We start from the raw sequence: 24,138 nt of genomic DNA, 5'->3' as shown, positions 1-24,138 counted from the left end.
GATTCAGATTTACCAACTTGTTATGGGTTTGAACTTATTTTGATACGACCTTGAAGATCACGCTGATTGGTGAAATGTGAAATGAAGTGAAAGTCACCAAGAGAAAAACATAACAAATTGTTATATTAGAATCGTTTCATGACATACATGACATTATGTGTAGGTATTTATGTCAACAGGATGGAATTAAAATCCTGAACCAAAATAAATTTTCTCATTACATTTTCATATGACAATTTGAAAGGCAAAGCTTAACAGTAATTAACTACCAAATTCACAATAGCAGCCCAAGAAGTCAATTCGAAATTCCGCAAAATCCAACTTCATAATCATTACGCATTCACGGTCTCTTATTAAACCGTCACCAGGACTTACGTGACTGTTCTAATTTCAATTCCATAATGTTTCCACAGACTAACAACCGGGGGCGTTGTTGCAGATGCTTAACTAGCACGAGCGATGCAAAGGATTTGGAGAACCAGAATTTTTAACCCGTTTAAGGGCCACTTGCTCGCCTACTAACTCGGAGTTAACCGTTTATACAAGGTTAAACTTTAAAGAAAACCGGTTCATTCCGAGTTAGTTGGCTAACCCAGGAGCGCGCAAGTGACCCTAAGGTGACATTAGGCTGTCAACAGCAACTGCATTACTGCCGTGATATTACTGCAGCGTCGCTGATATCGCCGCTGTCTCTGTCAATTTCCTTGATAAAATATTGTGCGTTCACCGCTCCATTACTGGCGCCATTATGACGTTGAATCCTTCACTCATTTTATCAAGAAAATTGACAGTGACAGCACCACAGCACTAATTCCAGACAGTAAATGGAGCCGCAGTTGCCATCCGAATGTCTTCTTAATTGTCCTCCGCATATCTGACCCATAAAACCTGACACCTATGAACATTCCTGGGGGCCTAGTCAAGATAAAAATTGTACATCGACAAACGCAAAACTAAAATAAAAAATGTACCAGGATACGAAGAGTCACTTGACTATTTCTATCACCGATTGTCATCTTAGCTAGGCCCCAGGTTTCGCCCAGAAATGGATTCGCTAGCACTCGCAGCAACAACGCCAGGGTTGTCAGCTAACGACGTTACGCACAAACAAACATCTCACCCAGTGCTTGACGATGTTCCGAAGTTTAAACTTCATTACCTCGCGGGCTGCGGCGCTGTTCTCCGGGTCGTAAATACCTGTGTAATTAGTTATTGTTTAGTTATGTTTGACAACCCTAAGGATAACGATAGTGCTTGAGGAAGAACGGTTATGGACACATTTTTCTCAACTTGAGTTTTTTTTTCCTAAAATTACGGGCATGTGGGGCATGTTTCGTAAACTTGTTGTACAGATTAAGACAAACGATTAAAAGTTAGTCGAGGCTTGTAGCTCGTTTATGATAACGCCATAAGAATTTATGATAAGTAGGCTGGTGTAGGTACTAAAAATTAGTAAAAATACCTAATCATTAAAAAGTGATTTTTATTGCCAATTAAAGATGGATCTATGTTATTGTGTACGGTACGATACGATATATGGTACGATAAAATATAGATACTACATCTACACAAGGATAATTGACATTAAATGTGAAAGCAGTAAAGTGAACGAATTATGTTAATCTACTCCTTTCACGGCAGCTTTCATGTAGGTACGAATATATACGTAATGACCTAACTTTTCCTCTCTGACATCAAAACTCACTTACATTTTACATATAAGTATAATGTCGGACTTTTAGTACTTACTCCAAACTTTATTTTACAAGCAGTCAAGCACACGTTCCGGTTTTTATTTTAAATTAAATCACAACACCAAAAAGCATATTCATAATGTGTCCCTTAAAAACAGGCTCAAGTGCACACTGGTTTGGATTGTTTTCATTATAAATGCAAAATAATTTACTCACGCCCAGTGAAGAACTGGGATAATTTTGTGAACGACCTACATTTGGAAATTATTCATAAATTAATTGTACCGGAAAATGATTGCATCCGTAAAATATTTAAACTTTGTGACTAATTGTAATTATTGTTAAACCACACAACCTTACTATATTAGGCTAAAATTAATTCTTTTATTTTTACAAGCTTTTTTTTAGTTTCACCTGTCTCTTTGTCTGTCTGTGTTTCTGTCTGTAAACAAATCTTGCAAGTTGAGTTTAAAAAAATCGTTTATTCAGACGAAATAAACCCTAACATACATATTTTTTTCTTCTGCCAAACTGCAGGACAGTTTGTTGGCAGAGGGAACTCCCTTAAAACATAGATGGGTAAACTTAGCTAATTGCCTAATTCATTGTTAACAGCATCTTATTGCTTATGGTGGTAACTTTAATTTAATTTTGTCTAATAGAAACATTTTCATTTGAATTTGACCCACTTCCCGGTTTCTAGTAAAGCTGAAAATTTGCATTCATATCTACATATGTAAGTTGAGCATAGTGGGGTTTCTTCTTGAACCACTGCATCATCAGCTCAGGGTTAGACTGTTAAGATCGATACAGCTCTAAAGGATTACCTCTATCTCTTACACTAATGATGTCATCACCGACCAGCAACAGAAATCTGAAGCTAGAGCGAGGGTAGCCGGGGTGAGCTAAGGTATCTTCTTCCATTGCATCATCAGCTCAGGGTTAGACTGTTAAGAACGATACAGCTCTAAAGGATTACCTCTATCTCTTACACTAATGATGTCATCACCGACCAGCAACAGAAATCTAAAGCTAGAGCGAGGGTAGCCGGGGTGAGCTAAGGTATCTTCTTCCATTGCATCATCAGCTCAAGGTTAGACTGTTTAGATCGATACAGCTCTAAAGGATTACCTCTATCTCTTACACTAATGATGTCATCACCGACCAGCAACAGAAATCTGAAGCTAGAGCGAGGGTAGCCGGGGTGAGCTAAGGTATCTTCTTCCATTGCATCATCAGCTCAGGGTTAGACTGTTAAGAACGATACAGCTCTAAAGGATTACCTCTATCTCTTGAACTAATGATGTCATCACCGACCAGCAACAGAAATCTAAAGCTAGAGCGAGGGTAGCCGGGGTGAGCTAAGGTATCTTCTTCCATTGCATCATCAGCTCAAGGTTAGACTGTTTAGATCGATACAGCTCTAAAGGATTATGACCTCTATCTCTTACACTAATGATGTCATCACCGACCAGCAACAGAAATCTGAAGCTAGAGCGAGGGTAGCCGGGGTGAGCTAAGGTATCTTCTTCCATTGCATCATCAGCTCAGGGTTAGACTGTTAAGAACGATACAGCTCTAAAGGATTACCTCTATCTCTTACACTAATGATGTCATCACCGACCAGCAACAGAAATCTAAAGCTAGAGCGAGGGTAGCCGGGGTGAGCTAAGGTATCTTCTTCCATTGCATCATCAGCTCAAGGTTAGACTGTTTAGATCGATACAGCTCTAAAGGATTACCTCTATCTCTTACACTAATGATGTCATCACCGACCAGCAACAGAAATCTGAAGCTAGAGCGAGGGTAGCCGGGGTGAGCTAAGGTATCTTCTTCCATTGCATCATCAGCTCAGGGTTAGACTGTTAAGAACGATACAGCTCTAAAGGATTACCTCTATCTCTTACACTAATGATGTCATCACCGACCAGCAACAGAAATCTAAAGCTAGAGCGAGGGTAGCCGGGGTGAGCTAAGGTATCTTCTTCCATTGCATCATCAGCTCAAGGTTAGACTGTTTAGATCGATACAGCTCTAAAGGATTATGACCTCTATCTCTTACACTAATGATGTCATCACCGACCAGCAACAGAAATCTGAAGCTAGAGCGAGGGAAGCTGGGGTCAGCTAAGGTATCTTCTTCCATTGCATCATCAGCTCAGGGTTAGACAGTTAAGAATGATACAGCTCTAAAGGTAATTACCTCCATCCCTTACAGGAATGATGTCATCACCGGCCGGCAACATGCCGCTGAAGCCGGAGCGAGGGTAGCCAGGGTGAGGAGGGGTTTCTTCTTGGCCCATCTGCCGTTGCATCATCAGTTCCGGGTTAGAGGACTGTCAAGAAACAACGGTATTTTATGATGTGAGCATTTCTAAAGGTATAAGTTATAACCTTATAACTTGCGCTTTTAAAAGTATAAGTTATATTTAATTTTAAGCGGGCAAAGTTCACCGGCAACTAGCCAAATGATAAAATGAATTTTAAGTACAGATAATGTTATAAAAGCTGGCGCCGAATTGTTTTTCGACAAATATGAGAAAACCTTTGCCTACAATACCAGTACTTCTAAGCCAACACAACAAAACTTTGTACATACACAACAAACTTAAACTAAACTTATTATAATACAATTACACGCGGCGAATTTACCTAATTGTTTTACTATTCCCATTAAGTAAGTTACATACATTCGAACTCAAGCGTGACATTCCTCGTAAACGTAATTACTGAGATTTCGAAAGTGTGTTCGGCTTTATATTTTCGGATTTCCACACAGGTAGTATGAGAGTGTGTGCTTGTCTGGCAGAATAATTTAATGTCAATAATTACTGAATGCAGGGAGATCTACGAAACGGGGTCTTTAAATAATATTAAAATTAGTTTGTTGTTATAATATTTGTTTTCAGTTTTAAAATTATGAGTAAAAATCGTGTTAGTTAAATCAACATTATTGTGAACGGGACTTAAAGTCAACTAGAGGTGGATTTTCATGTTTGTTTCTCCTAATTGTTTGTTAGAAATATCTTTCCGAATGTAGTTAACTCAATATTTTTTAATCTCATCTCACATAGATCTAATAAACACATTTTTTAAGTTTTAAGATTAAGAATCGATCTGAAGGTTAAGGAACTTGGACTACAGTTCTAACATTTCGAAGATACGTAATTAAGGAAAAAAGTTCGAAGATAGGCAATGTCAGCCAGAGGGTTACACAGTTTGTTAATTTTTGCAGGCATTCAACGGCAACTAACATTTTTCATCTACCGAACAACTTTCAGACTTAGTCCACTTGGGTCAAAAACGTTCGGCAAAACCGGTTTGGGTAATTTTTTCTAAGACTTAAATCATATAACTTTTAAGACATAAGGTGATACATGCCTATATGGATAAAGTTTGTAAATAAGGCTTTAAAGTCCATTTATTTTATGTCCACAGAAGAGACTTAAAAAGTTTTGACCCACTTACATCTATATTGTTAGTGTCCCCTGATCTTTTGCCGTGGCCGCCGAAGCAGGAGTGGCCGAAAGCAGAACAGCCACCTGAAACAAAGGCGCTCATTTAAACAAACTCAGGCGAAAATAAATCCATAGCTACTTTTATTATACTAAGATACTACGCATATAAGAATTACTTTGTGCCATAATAACACTGTGTCATTCGCCGGGTCGGTCACAAAATGCAAAGTTTTCATTTTCCAGTTTTGTATAGGTACTGATGACATTTATGCCGGTTTTGCGCACACATTAATATGAAACACACAAACACATGATGATGATATGCACATATGTACCTACCTATCTATATTGACTTTATGATTATACTACAAGGTAAAAAAATCTAGTAAATATCTTACCTATTTACAAAACACACTGGTTTGAAACTAATTAATTTAAACTGTGATTTCCAGACTTAAAAGTTTTACCAATAATTACTGTTTTAAGTTACTACAATTTCGTAAACGTTTTCAATTCACTTTATTATCAAAAGTGTTTTGAAACTAAGCTAAGTGTAACTTTGTTGCATTGCAAAGAAAACGTTTTCTCGATGGCACTTTTAATAATGAAACAATAGAAACGCTCTCATTAGGTATTTCTTTTGCTCGTAGTTTTTTTTTTCTTTAGAAAAATATTATACGAACAATAATTAAAAATACTACTAAATAACGTGTTAATAAGTGTAATTAGTAAGTATTTAGGTGACACAAAATATGTATAAATAAACCCTTTATTCATAAAACCTTTGTTACATTTTTTTCGCGAATATATTCATTATATAATAATAAAAAAAAACTATAAATTTTCTTTTACAAATTAAACTACTACTGAATGTATTAAACTATTTAACATGGGGCTCTTTAATTGTATCAAAATTATGTCTGCAAACATATCTCTCAAAATTATGCCGACCCATGGAAATTAATTGTGGATTTTAGACGTGTATGCACCACAGCGTCTGACTAAATATAAATTAACATAACGCATATGAAATTTATTACACATTACGTCCACTTATATTTAATTAGAAACAGTCAAATATCAAACCGCAAATTATCATGTTCGTAACCTTTTTGTCATATTTGTCATTTTAATTCTGGCTCTAACAATAGAGACCTACTGTTCTTAAATTTCATTTTAGCATTGATTGTCATTAAAAGTTCTGCAATGATTTATATGATTCATATATAATTATGTTAGTAAGCTAAAAACATATAGGTATAAAGTAAAAATAGCAATAGTTATAAAAACAAAGGTTGGTAAGGTTACGTAATACGTGTAATAATTTAAAAAACCTTTAGTCACAATAATTTTAATATAGGTCACAGTTGAATCATCAAAGCATTGAAAGGTTCTCATTGATACTTTGATATGAAACGAATGTAGGGCAGTTTTCATAAAAGCACACAAAAGTGAATAGTTGCCTTCAATCACGTTGATTACTAAAGCAAATGTTTGTGTGAAATAAAAGGCATGTGTAGGTATTAGGCGGTTATCACACTGAATGCGATCCGGACGTCGCGTCGCGCTGATGTTTGAGCGAGACAAAGCTATGCACGTGTTATAGCGACATCCCGTGTATCGGGCGATGTACGAATCGCATCCAGTGTGATAACCGCATTACAGTCCAAAGTGATAATTAACAATTTGAACCTTGTTTCAATAGCATAAGATCTATCGACGGTGAGTTAAGAGCTACCTAGAGGTTAATTCTAAATTAAGAATTTGTTACGGTTTTAAACTGGTTTTGACACGACATAGACGATCGTCTTGGCCATTGACGGACATCTCACGCACGACTTTCATCAAAATAAGACCAAAACAGTAGCAAAATGTTAAATCTGAATCAGGCTCCTACTCTAATCAATGAGGGGTAGATGTGTCCTAAAATTTGTTCGTGCGTGCATGGCTATGGCAATGAATAAAATGTGGAATAAGTGTGGATTCACGTTAACTACTCAAAAATAATGTATAGGTACCGCCCGAATGGACCATATATAAATGGACCTGTGTGTAAAATTCTGAAAATATTTTGAGATAGCTCGGTTTTCTAGTAACTTATTTGATTTTGTTGAATGTCATACTTAAAAAAACCTTACTCTGGGAAATCTAGTGACTTCTCCAACTAATGCACAAAGCTAACTCAACCAGGAATCTGATAAAGAACGTTGGTTTAAACCAAATCCGGTTCGTCTGTGAGATCACTTTATTTGCTTAACTTTGCCCAGTCGACAAACCGCGAGTGGAGGTAACAGTTAACGTGGTTTGAATAACTCGGAATAGTGCAATTCAAACTTGAGAAAATACTTTCTTCAAAGAATAAGCATTAATGTCTATATTTCATACAGAATATCCACGTGCGGGGTGTTCCTAAAGTATTTGAAGTGTTCGCTTGATTTTTCCATATCCCATCATCAGACTTACAATGGGACTAACTTCGGGATATCAAGCTGAGTGAGGACCTTTTAGCACAATGTTCTGGTCGTCTTAATGAAGTTTTGTTATTATAGTTTGTTAATAATATGCTAATAAATATTACTTACATACTAACTGTGAAGTAGGTACCTAGTTTTAATAAAAACATCTCGATTTTCACAAATTTACCAAAATGCTCGTTTTTTTAGTCGATTCGTTCAGTTCAACGTCGCCTCGGTTTTGCCCTATTACCTAATCATAGGAATCTAGATCAAAGACACCGTGACCTGCATGACCTAGCTGTTGCATGTGTATCGGATCACTACTAACGAACGATAATCTTCTTATGTGATGCACCTTATGCAATGTCTGCAGTTGAGATTTTGGTAACAAAGTATTGACAAAACTGATGTTTTGGTTTTGCGACTCGATAATTTAAAGGTGATGTTCGGATGTCAACTGCATTACTGTTTTGCCGCCGCTGTATCTGGGCAATTTCTTTTTTTTTTACTTGTAATTTAAAGCGCGACTTAAGTCGTGTTTCAGTAAAAACTAACCGTCACATTTCTGACAAAATTTATGGGATTTGAGATTGACCGTCAGTTTTGTGACGATTGCTAACCGGCCGTTAATGATACACAGTTAAGTTAAAATGCCCATCTGTTAATTTTTCCTTGATAAAATGAGTGACATTTGCCGCAGTACTGCCGCGATTATGACGGTCATTCCAACACCCATTTTATCAAGACAACTGACTGCAGTTGACATCCGAACGTCATCCTAAAGCTAAACAGCAACGTACCTAATAGATATTTTACTGTTCCGGCAAATTTTTAATCGGTTTATATTTTATTAAAAGTATCTTAAGGGTTTTACTCATGTAATTTTAATCAATTATTATCGCTCGAAATGTTTAAAGGTTATTTATGGTTGAAATTTTATTAAATATCAGTTCAGACTTACGGGATTTTATACTTTTTATGTTGTAATTTTTTTTAAACTTGGGTATGATTTAGTTGGTAAATTCTAGAGAGAGTTCTATTCTGCCTAAAGTTGTATTTAAGTAATTACATGTAACTATAAATAATAAATTATTAAACACAATTTAATAGGTACCAACTCTTTAAATCTCCATTTATATTCTCTACTAGTATCATTCCTTGTTAATCGTACGTGTCCTAATAATACCCATTTCTCGGCCATTATTAAAAGTTTCTCCCAAGTAGGCACTTGGCACGCTCTCATTATGAAAGAACATAACATATTATAATGTAACATATTGACAAACGTGACGGGACAAACACCTGTGGAAGATGAAGATAACGTGCGTTTCATGCTTACACTTTTAGGGAAACATTTTATTTGGAATTTTACGATTTTTATCTCCTGTATTTTCCGGGTATCTTCATTGTAAATAATAAAAGGAATCGTTTACAGACCGGTAATAAAATATTGTTACTACCGTACTAAATTAATATATCGTTAGGAATTTATATTAACGGGATATAAGAAATAACTAGGTAATTTTAATAGTAAATTTATATTTGTAATTTTTTTTGTTTTGTTTGAACAAAACTAAAAACATGTTTTCTTTAATGGTGGGCCTACGATGGTCACGCCTACATGTGATGTGATAGACAGTCAATGATCATATCCCTACCGGCATATATCAAAAAACCCGCATACATTTTCAGCAAATAGATATGTCACTGATGAAAAACTTGCAGATATCAAGAATAACCGTTTCCCACGCCGACAGTACCTATGGCAGGCAAATTGATCAACAAAGCTACTTCACGCTCGACCCCTAATAAAATAGATACGGAAATATCGGGATGCTGAGAGAAAGGAAAACTGCAGGGTAATATGCAATGTGTAGTATAAATGAGAAAAAGGGATCGGTAGCATTCGCGACAATACGATAGCACCTGGAAATAGGTATTGTCAAAAGAATAAAAATAAAATAAAAATACCGCAAATAAGAAGTTTTACGGGACATTAACTTTGCAGAATTTTACAAAATTTAGCTTTAAATAGCAGAATTCAAATATAATTCTTGGAGTATTAAGCATTTATTTACAAAATACATAATAAAATATGATTAAATTAATTAATTAAAGTTAATTACAAAAAACACACCTTAAAAAAATATTAATTCTACACTTAATATAATTTGGACAAATTTATTTATAACTTTTAGAAAATTAACCACAAACTCTGAATGTGTTATTTTTAGTAAGCGTGACGCACTCGATCGGTGATCTTAATAAAAACTCTATTGCACAATGCGCTTATGAACATCAAATAAAACTACACCGGGTCCAACCCTACACCTCTGCCTCGAGAAGATATATATCCCCTCTCAATTGGAGGAGAGTATCCCAATATGGATCCGGCAACAATATTATATTGTTAATGGGTATACAACTATTTAGTTTTAAACATCCAATTAAAAACAATTGTTTTAAAAGCAATTGAAACCGAAGTACCCAAGCTGTCAATGAAATCCTAATTACCGTACCACGGTAAAATAAAACGGACGTAAAGGAAGCCACTCACGGCCATAACACTGCCTTTAACTTTTACGACTTTCACGTGAGCCCAACATGCTACAAGCTTTCATATACCATTAACGTATATTATTGTATAATTCTGTTGAAATTAAATACTCCTCATAACATTGAGTGGGAAATTTGATCTTGATACGTGGGATTAAAGTTTGTTTTACGCAGTTTTGTTTTCGGATGGGTTATTAATATGACAAATATTCGCGTTAATACTTAAGTGACAATCTAATGCATTTGGTGGATTGTGTCATTGACTGGTTTAAAGAAATTTACATAAGTAGGTAGGTAAATAGGCAAACCTTATACTTAGTGTTTCTTAAAGATGTTCTGACATGTAACCAGACCACGCTAAGATTGCAGGAATGTGGCACTCTTAGCAGTTACAGATGTTACAATGTATGGTAAATAAATATTACTTATAGGACATTCTTACACAGATTGACTAAGTTTCATGCACTATAGACTAAGGTCCTGGTAATCACATTTACTGTGACAACATCCCACACGACAATCCCTACGTACATCGAGTTTGCGGTAATGCCAAAGTTACACCCAAGTCGAACCGAGCATCTGCTCTACGTTTGAACTATGGCTGGTTCGAATAATTCGTAGAAACAAAAGGATAAAGATGTTCCAAGCTCCATGGAACTTAGGATGTTATTCCATTGAAGATGATGTTTATTCTGTGGCTTTTCGTTGTGTGCATTAAGTTTGTGTTATTTGTTGTTTAGTTTTGGCTACAATCTAAATGTTAACAAATCGTATTTTTGTGTTAGGTTTGTTTCACGTTGTTTACAAAAAAAAACCTAAATTTACATGTGTACCTACCATGTTATAATTATTTGTTCAAATAGGTAAGTACCTATAATATTTTTCATATTTAATTATTTACATTATATACATTAATTTATATGACATTCAGAATGTGACCCTCAGTTTTAATTAATTTTGTTAAACATCTGTGGAAACATCTATGTCGGCAGTGTTAAAGACGTAAATAAGTATTTACGTGCGTATTTATACCATTATTTAATATTTGGCAAAATCGTTACTTATTGAGTAAAGTTAAGTACCTACATAACTCATCATCTTCCTCGCGTTATCCCGGCATTTTGCCACGGCTCATGGGAGCCTGGGGTCCGCTTGACAACTAATCCCAGTAAATGGCGTGGGCACTAGTTTTTACGAAAGCGACTGCCATCTGACCTTCCAACCCAGAGGGTAAGCTAGGCCCGTATTGGGATTAGTCCGGTTTCCTCACGATGTTTTCCTTCACCGAAAAGCGACTGGTAAATATCAAATGATATTTCGTACATAAATTCCGAAAAACTCATTGGTACGAGCCGGGGTTCGAACCCGCGACCTCCGGATTGCAAGTCGCACGCTCTTACCGCTAGGCCACCAGCGCTTAAGCTTAAGTACCTACATATCTAAGATTCATAAAGCTGGTACCATAACTAGTTCAGCCAATGCCTACTAAATAGGTATCCTAAGACACAACTGATTTCAAAATAGCTTCAACTTTTCACAATGTCTGCCTAACGGTGCGTGAAATTATTTCCATTCGTCAACAATGTCAAGTTTGCCGTCGCCAAATTCCAAACAAATCTCTAAAATTAAACACGAATCAGTAAAACAATTACGAAACACATTTCAAACGTACAAATTCGCGATAATGTTCACAATAAATTCGGTAAAATTGCAATAATTCTGAGACCGAGTTTCGAACAACGGTCAAACTCTCATTTAAAGGATAGCGAGTATATTTAGCCATTGCTCTCTCCGCAAGCCTCCGATATTACTTGACTTTATAAATAAAATAAACCTTATGTTAAGCTACATAGAGTATACATTTGTGTGCATTGTTAAAGGTAATGTGAGGTTTGGAAAATAACTTTATAAGCACTTTTATGCGAGGGTCTAATCAGACCCGAGGGAACATTGTGAGGAACATGTTGATTAATAATTCAGATTTCTTCAGTATTACTCACGTGTAACAATAAATACCTACATACCCCATTTATTGTCTGTAAGTATATGAAGATTCAAATTATAAACATGTTTTTAGACTGTTTGTGTATTTTTGATTAAATATATTTTCGGCCTTTATTTAACATCGCCTACCTACCCGTTCTCTATTATCTTTTATACGAAACAATATGAAGGAAATAATGTCAAAACAATATCGCTATAATCAGAATGAATGACTCAAAACTTAAAATACGTAGGTGTTTCGGAAAATCACAATGCGAATTTTAATTAATTTGTGGTGAGCGTTCCGACTGAACAAGTGAACATCTATTAAAAATAATAAATAATAATAATAAATATTAGGTATGTATGCTTTAAGGTATTTATGTAGGTATGTATGGGCCACTATTGCCTGAAATAAAGATATCATTCAATCATTCATTAAAACTATAGGTTAAAGTCATGCTTATTAAGACTTGTCAGGGTATTTACCCTAGGGGGCCATGGTCAAGGCGGCAGATTGCAAGGGGCGGCAAAACAGGGTTTTATTCCTTACATAGGTATAGGTATGAGATACATTGTCATTACTTAATGTGGTGGCGAATGTAACTGGCCCGGGGCGCCAAATCTTTTAAATGGGTACACCTCAGACCTCAGACCTCAGACTTGTGCTCTGAGGGCCTACTGCAACAGCGATAGAGAGGCATATAACGAAATTTCAATTCTCGTTTCTCACGGTAGACCCTTTGATATAAAACTTCTAAACGAGTGAACGGATTTATTTGCAATTATATTTACACGCGTCGAATTTACAATTTTAATTAATTTACACCCTGAACAGAGGTTTCCCCGAGGTAAAAGAAGTAATTAGCAATATTGGGGCGTAATTTATTATGGAAATGTGGTATGGTAAGTACCTATTTGTAACTGTGCGAATGCATACAAACATTGGAAAAGCAATCTGGGGATTTTCAACTTCAAATTTGTAGATATGACCGCCTATTGTTTAACCTCTTCTTTTCTGTATTATTTGTATTGATTTTCGTAATGAGATGTGCAATAAAGAGTATTGTATTATGTTGTATTTCGTTCAATAGTTGCCCTTGCCTCTAAGTAAAACTACATTGAAACATTTGAAACTTACGTTTTGCGCTGACACCTTGCAGCATTAGAAGAGCGGCGAGCAGAGTAAGGGTGATAGTGATCTGGGCCATTTTTACCTGAAACAAGCAGATTATTTTATTAGGTACCGTTGTTTTATGTGTCCAAATTTTTCTTTGTAGGAACGAGAAAAGAATATGCGTCTTTCTTGTAAACATCATAAAATATAATGGATTAATTTTTTTGGTCGGTCACAATTTTACTGTCATGACGGTTTGGGAACCCAGGAGGCCGATTTTTTAATTTTGAGCGCTCGATTTCGTCACTGCAAAATCTGTGGAAAACGGCGAATTGATATTATTGAAATACGAGCAATAGAAACTGGGAATCTAGTGGTATTGACCACTCATTTTCAATTATATTAGTAGAATTTAAATGCCTAATATGAAGGGAGCCACACGAAATAGAGCGCTCGAAAATGAATAATCGACCCCCAGGTATCTACATACATTGGTCAACTATATTAATATCAGGAATGTTGCAGGTATAACTTTAATTTTCGCGCAACTCAACTGTGGAGTGTGGAATGAACTGGTACCAGCGGTATTTCCGGACCTATACGACCATCAAACCTTCAAAAAAAGAGCGTACTCGCATTTTACATAAAGGCCGACAACGCAACTTGCAAACCCTTTGGTGTTCAGTGTCCATGGGCAACGGTGATTGCTTACCATAAGGAGATATATCTGCTCGTTTACCTCCTATATCATAAAAAAACGGAGTCTAACAGATAAAAAAGATCAGAAAAGTTTAGTTACCTACGTGTCCATACGTGTATGGACACGTAGGTAACTCGTGATGTGTGGACATGTGTAACATACTCGTATAGTTCTTTACGGTGCCTAACATAATAAAGGTATACATTGACAAGATACAATGTTCGGTCTTTTAACCTTCTATCACTCGTAATAGGCCTGTAACTTTCCTAAATAACGTTGTAGCTGGGTTCTTGAGCCGTTGAAACAATTTCAAAGTAACATTTAGCGAATGTTGCTGTTAAGTCTAATATGCTTAAAGATACTGTCCTTCGGTTATGTCCACTTCAAACTTCAGTATTAGATTAATACATACATAAACATAGATAGGTTACAAAATGAAATTAATGGATATACATGACCTTTTAAACCGAACGGAAAGCCCTTGCCTTCCACGGGCCATTTTACTTAAATATGTACTCATTTTTTTTAGATTTGGTATTTTTCATATTTTTGAAGTGAAAACTTCTTTAGCGGCGCTGTGCACTTTTTGTGATGGGGAAAAAATGTTAAACTCGTAACAGGTGTCACGTGACCGTAAGGCGTAAGACGTATTTTTTACAGTTTTTCATTAGTATAAACTCATCGGCAATTAGCCCTAGTTACATCTGATGGGAAGTAAAGCAGAGCTAACAATACTATACTTACTGATAGGAAATAAAAGTGTCTCAAGATTTTTATTTCTATTCCGTTAGGTACCATTTTTCATAAACTTTGTACATTATGTTACAGGAATGGAAGGAACGAACGAAACATATTAGGTACCATACATGATCCCATGTCACTAAATTACCATTTGTTTCTACTGTATTAAGATCGAAAGAGGTCATCACTCTGAGAAGAAATAACATACAAAATCCTATTGCTAAAATAAAGTTGTTCTGTACAGTCACCATCAGACACATCGAAGCGGCCATGGTGTTCACAATTTAGCCACTTACGAGCACACCAGCGACAGCAACGGAGTTGACAGCAGTCGCCGTGGCCGAAGTCGGCCGTGGAGTTATTATTATTATTATATGTCTTTTCCATATCTCGGGACCATGGGGTCCCGGACTTTTGGGAGGCGTACGTGGGGCCGAAGCCAACAGCGCAGAGACCCTTTAAGACAATTTCATCTAAAAGCAAGGGACACCATCCCCAAACGCACAATGTGATACATCCGGAGATAGTCCCCGCCAGGTGCAAAGACTATTGCAGTGCAGCACTTTTGTGCTGCGATGGGAGCTAAGGTCATGGGCTATAGATTTGATAGTTGGATGGACTGGATAATGGGCTATGGGAGAGACTAGCGGACACCTGCTGTGACAATCAGTCTCAAAATTGTAAATGACAGATGGTGACTCGCCAACTCATTGAGTGGGGCGGGGCCCACGCACGCACAGTGCGACAACAGGGCAACACATTGGAGTGGCTGTGAGGTTATCGAGAGGTGAGTTTGCGGTAGCCAGATCCCGGTAATCCGTTCAGCAGGCCGCCGGCATAATGAAATTTTAAGTACACTTCCAACCTGGAGCATAGGTCCCGCTCATTGCAACTCCACTCTGATCGGCCAATCAAGGCAAGCACAGAGGCGAGGGCCTGATGACAGGGCCCTCTCGAATAGGGGTCCGCGGTGTCGCCAGTGTCGCCACTCACCGTCAGCTCGCCACAAGCTGCCCTCGCGGGGTTATTATTATTATTATCTGAACGAGCACTTTAACGTGTTGACAATAGATGCATGTTCAGAATTTCAGATATTTGTGAGCGCCTTGGCCGCTCCGATATATCTGATGGCGACAGTACAACTTTGATTAAAATTTCCCCCAAACGGGACAGCCAATATGTGCCTTGCGTGAAACTTTAAACTTGCGAATGAATGAAACACAAGTACATTTTCTGTGTCACTAAACACCGCGGATAGAGTAGGTACTTAAAGCTCATAGCTTAGGGCTCATTTAGACGGCGCGCGAACTCGTATACGATTTTAGTTACATTGAGGTGATATCAATTCAGCTGACCGATCAAATGACGCAATGTAAATGAGCCCTAACTCTTATACGATTTGCTGTGTGGGTTAACTAAGCGGTAAACCAAAATCCTTTTCCCTCTACAAAATCCAGCTTAATAGGTATGTAGTAAGACAATAGTGTATAGAGAGTTACTGTCATGGTAAATTATGTAGCCACAGTATATTTACTGCTATCTTTTGACAGAACTGTTCTGCTAGACATTAGCCAAAGGTATGACGCCATCGCTCGAAAAGATTGCACGTCTTTGGCCTACTCTCGAGTGGAAATTTTTGACATTTAACAAATTGACACATATCAGTGAAAGAACAAGGATCAAAGTCAAATGGCGTTCTACGAGGGGTGTTCAAAATATTCTCGGTATGAGAATGAAAACAAACAAGTACGAAAAGTTTGATATTTTTATTTTTCAATATACTCCCCCCCTATGTTCATACACTTAAAAGATCGATCAATTATTTTTTTTAATCCCTCGTAAAAATATTTTTTATCTTTCGTGTAAAAATGCTCCTCCACTGCCGCCTTCAATGCTTCATCGTCAGAAAATTTATTTCCACGCAGATCCTTTTTAAGATTAGGGAGCAAAAAGAAGTCGCTGGGGGCTAAGTCCGGACTATACGGTGGGTGAGTAACAGTTTTAAACCCACATTCAACAATAGCCGCCTTGGCAATATGAGCAGTATGGACGGGGGCGTTGTCATGCAGAAGCAGAATACCTTTGGTTAACTTTCCTCGCCTCTTTTCTTTAATTACATCCTTTAATTGACGTAGAATGTTAGCGTAGTACTGTCCTGTGATATTTACACCTTTTTCTTTATAATCGATTAGTAATACTCCTTCACAATCCCAAAATATCGTGGCCATGACCTTGCCAGCTGAAAGGATGACCTTGAACTTCTTGGGATGAGCTGAACCCTTAATGTGCCACTGCATGGACTCTTGTTTACTCTCTGGGTCATAATGATGAACCCAGGTTTCATCTCCAGTAACTATTCTTTGCAGCACCTCATCAGGATTTTCACCGCACAGGTCAATAAAATCGGAACAACAAGCTACACGCATGTCTTTTTGAAGCCGAGTCAGCATTCGCGGAACCCATCTTGCACTTACTTTTGACATATTAAGATGGTCATGTATAATATCATGTACGGTACCAATAGAGAGATTGGTTACTTGTGCTATAGATTTTACCTTCACTCGACCATCTTCCAATATAAGTTTTTCCACTTTATCAATATTTTCTTGTGAAGTAGCTACTACAGGCCGGCCAGGTCTAGGGTCATCTTCAATACTCTCCCTTCCGCGTTTAAACTCGCTTGACCACTTTTGAATGGTAGATAAAGAAGGAGCAGACTCACGGTAAACACAATCCATTTCCTCTTTTATGGTTTTTTGATTTTTACCCTGTTTTGTCAAGAATTTTATCACGCATCGATGTTCTAATTTAGTTAACATTGTCAATTTGCACATGATGTTCATGTTTGTTCAGCAATTGCAGAAAAACAAAAGACCATCTCGGTTCGAATTATACTTTTTTTTAATGTCAATGAATAAACCTTAGCGGCCAGTAACGAAAGAAATTTTAGAAGAGGTCGTAAGATATCAATACCGAGAATATTTTGAACGCCCCTCGTAACAGTTATAGGGTCGGTTGCACCAAACTGTTCGTATAGTTAAAGAGTTCGCTAAATTTTTATGTATGGAAAGTTTCATAGTAAAGCGCCGGGGCGCGCCGGCCCACGTTGATCAGTCTGTCTAATGTGGTTGGTGCAACTGGCCCTTAATCTTCTGTGGAGATATGGAATAAATTTTACTTTTACAATGCGCCTCTATTTCAAATTCCCTTTGATATGTAGTAAGAGAATACGAACTTGCACTCCGAGTTTCAAACTCTTCCTGTTCGCAATTTAGGCATGTTTACTTTGAAAACTAACCAAACTTTTCTTGTATAAGAACGTCATCTCGCAAATGTATATGTAGGTAACTTACGGATGTTACACTGGTTTACTTTCACGATTGTTACACATTATCTATCTATCTAATACCTTTAAACGAGCAATTCTTGTTTATATATATATATTTCGGGGATCTCGGAAACGGCTCTAACGATTTCGATGAAATTTGCTATATGGGGGTTTTTGGGGGCGAAAAATCGATCTAGCTAGGTCTTATCTCTGGGAAAACGCGCATTTTCGAGTTTTTTTATGTTTTCCGAGCGAAGCTCGGTCACCCAGATATTTAAATTGTAAAACGGGACGGGACGCGGGAGGTAAACCTTCAAACTTAAATACGCGATTAAGTCCCGTTTACAATTTAATTACGGATGCTATTTTTTAATATATTGCTTTTATATTAGTAACTTGAATGTATTTTATTTGTTAAATAAAATAAACCACATACAGTTGACGCTCAGTATTCTGGCACTCGCCAATCCGGCGCGTCCCGTAATCCGGCAGTTAACTCTATAATTTGGCAGTATACCTACACAACCGTACGCCTCATTAATGTCATTTGACATGTAGGTCTTATTTTCTATATAAAGCTATCATTTCCCATACAAATTCAACAATCCGAAAGTTCCAACAATCCGGCATAGGGGGAAAATTCCATGGTGCCGGATTTCCAACAAGCGCCTACTGTACTGGTACTCAAACATTAACAAATGTATAGAAACGTAATGTAGATACGTGTAGGCAAGACATGTTATTCCCAGAATCACAATCGAATCATGCCCAGTTCACAGATATGCGAAAAACAGAAACGAATTAAATCATTTGAGCGTGGTTTTCCACTCAACCAGGTAACCAGAAGCGATGAAACAACTCACTTACACCGGACGTCCTGCGACCCCTATCTTCACCAGTCTACCCTGACCTATACCGTGAACTTGCTAAGAACTATCTCCTAGTACGCTTTAGCTCTAGATAAACTGGTCAACAAGGACTAAGACCAGTTCAAAAAGATACATAATTGTCTAGTAAGTTGGTAGGAGGTGAGGCCATGGTAAACTGGTCGATGAATAGTGACTATTAGATTAGTGGTAGGTGCAGCTGACAAGTCAATCGTAAACCGGGTTCAGCATGAGAGACCTTAATCCTATAATGTATTTGAGCTATTTTTAGACATGATCAGCTATTCCATACTGGAAAATAGAATGACTAAAAAACAACGTGTGACTTAAACTTTAAATAATGTTTATTTACTTAGTAAGTTTGTAGATTAAAGTTGGAATAAGTGACAAGAATTCAAAAAGTAACAATTAAAAGCCTACATGGCACTACACGTCAATTTACTAAAATTCGTGAACTTCAAATAACAACAATTACAGGGTGACACAAAATACTCTGACAAAGAATTATTTACTCACACATCGTTTACAAAACATCATCGAAAATTAAATAATTGAACTAGCCATTAAAAAAACCGGCCAAGTGCGAGAAGGACTCGCGTTCCAACAAGGGTTCCGTACATTAAGTCCGACTCACGCTTGACTGCACATTTCTAACAGGTTTTCCTGTCATCTATAGGTAAAGTTAATTATTTTGTGTATTTTTTGATTCAGTATTTTCGGAGATAAAGGGGGGGAGGGGGGATTGTCGGACAGACAGACAGACGCACGAGTGATCCTATAAGGGTTCCGTTTATTCCTTTTGAGGTACGGTACCCTAAAATTTAAAGGAAATGTTTTTTTTCTTTTAGCATTGATACACAAACTCAAACGCTTGTTAAAATGATTAACAATTGTCAACATATTTTTGGGCCAACCTGTACATGACTCCAATTATAATAGACGTTTCTGATTAATTAAAAAACCGCCTAACAACAAATTACACGTCCATAGTTAATTAGTCAATTAAATCAATTAGAAAGCCATAACAATTAGCAACATTTAAATAAATAACTTCAAAGCTATATTATGGTGTTCAAAGACTCTTTAAACAACAGTTATTTGAAGGTTTCTTACGTTTGATATTATTTTGGTAAAGGTAAATTTTAAGGCGAATCATGATTATAAATGTTGCGGCGTAATAAATCATTAATCATGATTTGTGCCTCACTAATATTGTAAACGGGAAAGTTTGGATATTTGTCATTGGCTGTAAACATTGTAAACTCCGCCGTTCAAGCTCATATCTTTCGTGGCGAATTAGGGTCCCTATGATAGTTCCTTCGAGGCTCTTTTGGTTGGGCTAAAAATAAATAATTGAACAAATATGTTTTTACCGAATGTTCATTACCGTAAAACGGGGTGAGTAGGGTTCGTGGGGAGAGTTGGGTTATGAATGGGGAGAGAGAAGTTGAAATGGGGGTGAGATGGATTTTTATGGCTACTGCTACAAAAATAATGTATTCCAATTTAAAATGGAGCTCATGATAAAAAAAAATCGATCCAACAATCTTCCAAAATCACCTTTGTATGAAAACCCAACTCACCCCAAATACGAGGGACTACGGGGTGAGGTGGGTTTTCCTGTTTATCGTCAAAGTTATGAAATGGAACTACCCAAAATAAAATAAAAACTAAAATACAAACGTCCGGAACACTTATCTTTATTTATTGCTCTCGTCTTCCTTTATGTGTATCCAAAATTCTCATATTGCTATTTGTCCATATTAAATTGTCTTTCACCTGTTAGTGTTTGATCCTTTCGCATTTTCCCAAAGGTTAGCTGGAAGAGATCCCTTTTAGGGATAAGTTCGCCTTTGTACATAACATTCTTATTTTTGTTTTGTTTTTGTCCGTTTTATGTAAACCTGTTTATGTGCAATAAAGTGACATACATACATACATACATATAGGGTAAAGGCACCAGTAGTCAGCCTTATAACGACTTTTTTAAGTTTGAACGTTCGGCATTTCTACAGGATTAGTCGGATAATTAAACTAATGACATGGTTAGATCAATTGTTTATCATAGTTTTAAAACAAAATATTTAAAAAAATAACAATCCTCTTTATAATGTCTCTAATTAAGTTTAAACAAAAAGTGGCACTTTTCTCCAGTAGTCAGCCTCCAAAATCCAGTAAGCAGCCTCTGTGTACCCAGTACTCAGCCTATATAAACTATTCATAATAATTAGATCAAAATCACTAATATTTATATCAAAATCAACAATATTACAATATTTATTTTTTCTTTATAATTTTTGTTATCGTTATTGTAGTTAGTTGTAGTTTTTAATTTTAGTTTATAATTTTTTGCATATATCAAAATTAACAATGTTATAATATATATTTTTTATTTATAATTTTAGTTATGGTTATGTTAGTTAGTTGTAGTTTTCAATTTTAGTTTATATTTTTTTTTTTGCATATATGTACATATTACTTAATAAAAAAAACTCTTATAGGTACATACAATTCTTATGACACGAAATTTGTTGGCCATAGGTACTTAATTAACTAACACTATTCTTGCAAACTAAGAATCGCAATATTTATTTTCTAATAATTAATCCGTCAACAATTAACGAGGTACTTAAATCAGGTAATATATAATTATGTTCCTAGTAGGTATTCGGTAAAAAATAATTAATCGAGTCTATGCAGATCTAATTATCATTAATAAACAAAGTCATATACCGACCAGGAACAAGCAAAATGATAGTTATGTATAGTTAACGTCAAAAATATGTATAGACCTTTGAACCTTATTTCAATGAGATAGGGTTTAAAAATGTGGGCATATTTTTGGCGGCGACGTACCAAGCAAGGTCAATGGCTGAGTACTGGATCCGCGAAACCCAGTGCTCAGCCGCATTAAAACGTTATTTCAAATGCGGCTTCAAAACTCTTATAGGTACATACAATTCTTATGACACGAAATTTGTTGGCCATAGGTACTTAATTAACTAACACTATTCTTGCAAACTAAGAATCGCAATATTTATTTTCTAATAATTAATCCGTCAAAAATTAACGAGGTACTTAAATCAGGTAATATATAATTATGTTCCTAGTAGGTATTCGGTAAAAAATAATTAATCGAGTCTATGCAGATCTAATTATCATTAATAAACAAAGTCATATACCGACCAGGAACAAGCAAAATGATAGTTATGTATAGTTAACGTCAAAAATATAGACCTTTGAACCTTATTTCAATGAGATAGGGTTTAAAAATGTGGGCATATTTTTGGCGGCGACGTACCAAGCAAGGTCAATGGCTGAGTACTGGATCCGCGAAACCCAGTGCTCAGCCGCATTAAAACGTTATTTCAAATGCGGCTGACTACTGTGTTTTACTTTAAATTGACTAGGGCATGCCTAACTAAATTTGAAAACGTAAATTTAACGGTCCTAACGGTCGCATTGGCTCGAAAATAATAAAATAAACGAATAACCCAAAGGTCAGCCGTGGGGGGCTGGGCACTGGATTCTTTGGAAAAAAGTGTTATCCAGTGGCCAGCCCCCTCAATTTATAAGTGAAATATTGATATTTTCATTCAAATATAATGCAATTGAATAGATAAACTAATAAATAAACCAATCATTAACAAAAACAATTAATTTTAACATTAAAAGATAGTTTTTCTTGCTTGTTAAGAGAACACCACTTGCAGTAAAAAATATGGCGGACATGACACTATTGCACTCGTCGAAAAACAGCACCTGTATGAACGAGTATATTTCTTCCCCCCGTTCCCTCACCGCACCTGTCGTGTGACGTATTAACCAATAAGGAATCAAAGCTCCTATTTGAACTCGCGATTTGTTTAAACGAATATACCAGATATTTATGACCAATAAACGACTCACAAGGCTGACCACTGGTGCTGTTACCCTACACCATTCAGTTTGCATATGTAAAAATAAAATGTTATCGAGGTTTGAATGTCAGTTTTGCGCCTACTCGCCCCATTTTACGGTACTTAAATGTTACATTTCTAAATAAATTAATGTCTTAGCTTTCAATAAATTTCTACAAATATTTTATAGGACAGTTATTATCTAGGTACTTCATGTAAAAATCACTGTCTTAGGGACCATTATTCTACGCAAGAGGCATATTGAGTAAGTACTCGTACTGACAGTATTTAATCCTATCTTGACGGTTACTTGTGAAACTCGAAGTTCCTATTGAATCTGCGTAGACCTAGTAGATTAGTCTTTGGCGTAGCAGATTGGTAATAAATCCAAGTGTCCAAGTGTCCACCTGGCAGGCTGTACGATTGTATGCTACCATTGTTAGAATGATTTTCAGTCCCCAGCTAGATTATTATGGGAACTTTGATAAAATTTTAGTTATCTGTACTTGTACTTAGATACGTTTGATAAAAGTCTTCTTTGCAAAAAAATACTTAGTTCAAACCAATCATCAAAATCTAAAACAACAGATAAGTACACAAAACATTTTACAAATAAATCAGCTTAAAAAAGTGAGACCTAAGAAACCCATTTTTATATTTTTATACCATTTACGCTTATTTTACAAAGACTTCATAGCACTTATTAAGCTTTTTTTAGTTTTTTTTTCTTTTACTTCGATCTCGGTAAAACTTCTTTCACAGTGACTGAGTTTCTAATGCAATTCACGGAAATTACGGAGATGGATCGAGTAAAAACTTACTTTATAATAGAATGGCAAATAATTTTAAGTAAGTACGATATTTTATCACTACTCCGGGCGCTACAGTTTTATAAAATCATCAAAATCATTCATTATGGAATCATTTATTGATACAACATATTTATGAAATTCACGATTGAATACACTAGACTTGAAATTTCCTCAAAACAAAGTTAGGGTAAATCGTCTATTACTAATAGTCACCTTCCAATAAATAGACACCTTATCTTAAAATGGCTAAAATCATTATACATATTTATTTATCCACACATTTAAAATAGACTAAATGACATTCGTTCTGAAACTTTACTCGGATTGTGTGAATGTTAAATATGTATAATCTTTTTTAGTATAAGGTCCAGTTATTGAAAGGTGACCGAAGATGATTTACCCTAATTAATCTATTAAAGTTACGTTTTTAACTAGAGTGTCTAATGTCTTCATACTGCTCTGTATAAACCAATTCAGCGCTAATAAAATCTGTGTCATTTTCAGAAA

General features: G+C 36.1%; 1 protein-coding gene across 1 annotated transcript in view; it reads right to left on the bottom strand.

Annotated features, from left to right (window-relative positions):
- The window catches only part of LOC134662098 (neuropeptide CCHamide-2), a 38,511-nt gene that overhangs the window by 210 nt on the left and 14,163 nt on the right, over nucleotides 1-24,138 (bottom strand). The window contains exons 2-5 of the mRNA XM_063518371.1: nucleotides 13,289-13,364; nucleotides 5,163-5,236; nucleotides 3,898-4,030; nucleotides 1,121-1,197 (exon numbers count right to left, since the gene is read on the bottom strand). Of these exons, the coding sequence (XP_063374441.1) occupies nucleotides 1,121-1,197; nucleotides 3,898-4,030; nucleotides 5,163-5,236; nucleotides 13,289-13,358 (354 nt within the window). The 5' untranslated portion in view covers nucleotides 13,359-13,364. The remainder of the gene's footprint in view (nucleotides 1-1,120; nucleotides 1,198-3,897; nucleotides 4,031-5,162; nucleotides 5,237-13,288; nucleotides 13,365-24,138) is intronic.

Source organism: Cydia amplana, chromosome 2 (genome assembly GCF_948474715.1).
Source record: "Cydia amplana chromosome 2, ilCydAmpl1.1, whole genome shotgun sequence".
NCBI classification, from domain to species: domain Eukaryota; kingdom Metazoa; phylum Arthropoda; class Insecta; order Lepidoptera; family Tortricidae; genus Cydia; species Cydia amplana.
Note: the sequence above shows the minus strand (reverse complement) of the source record. Positions and strands in the feature narration are given on the sequence as shown.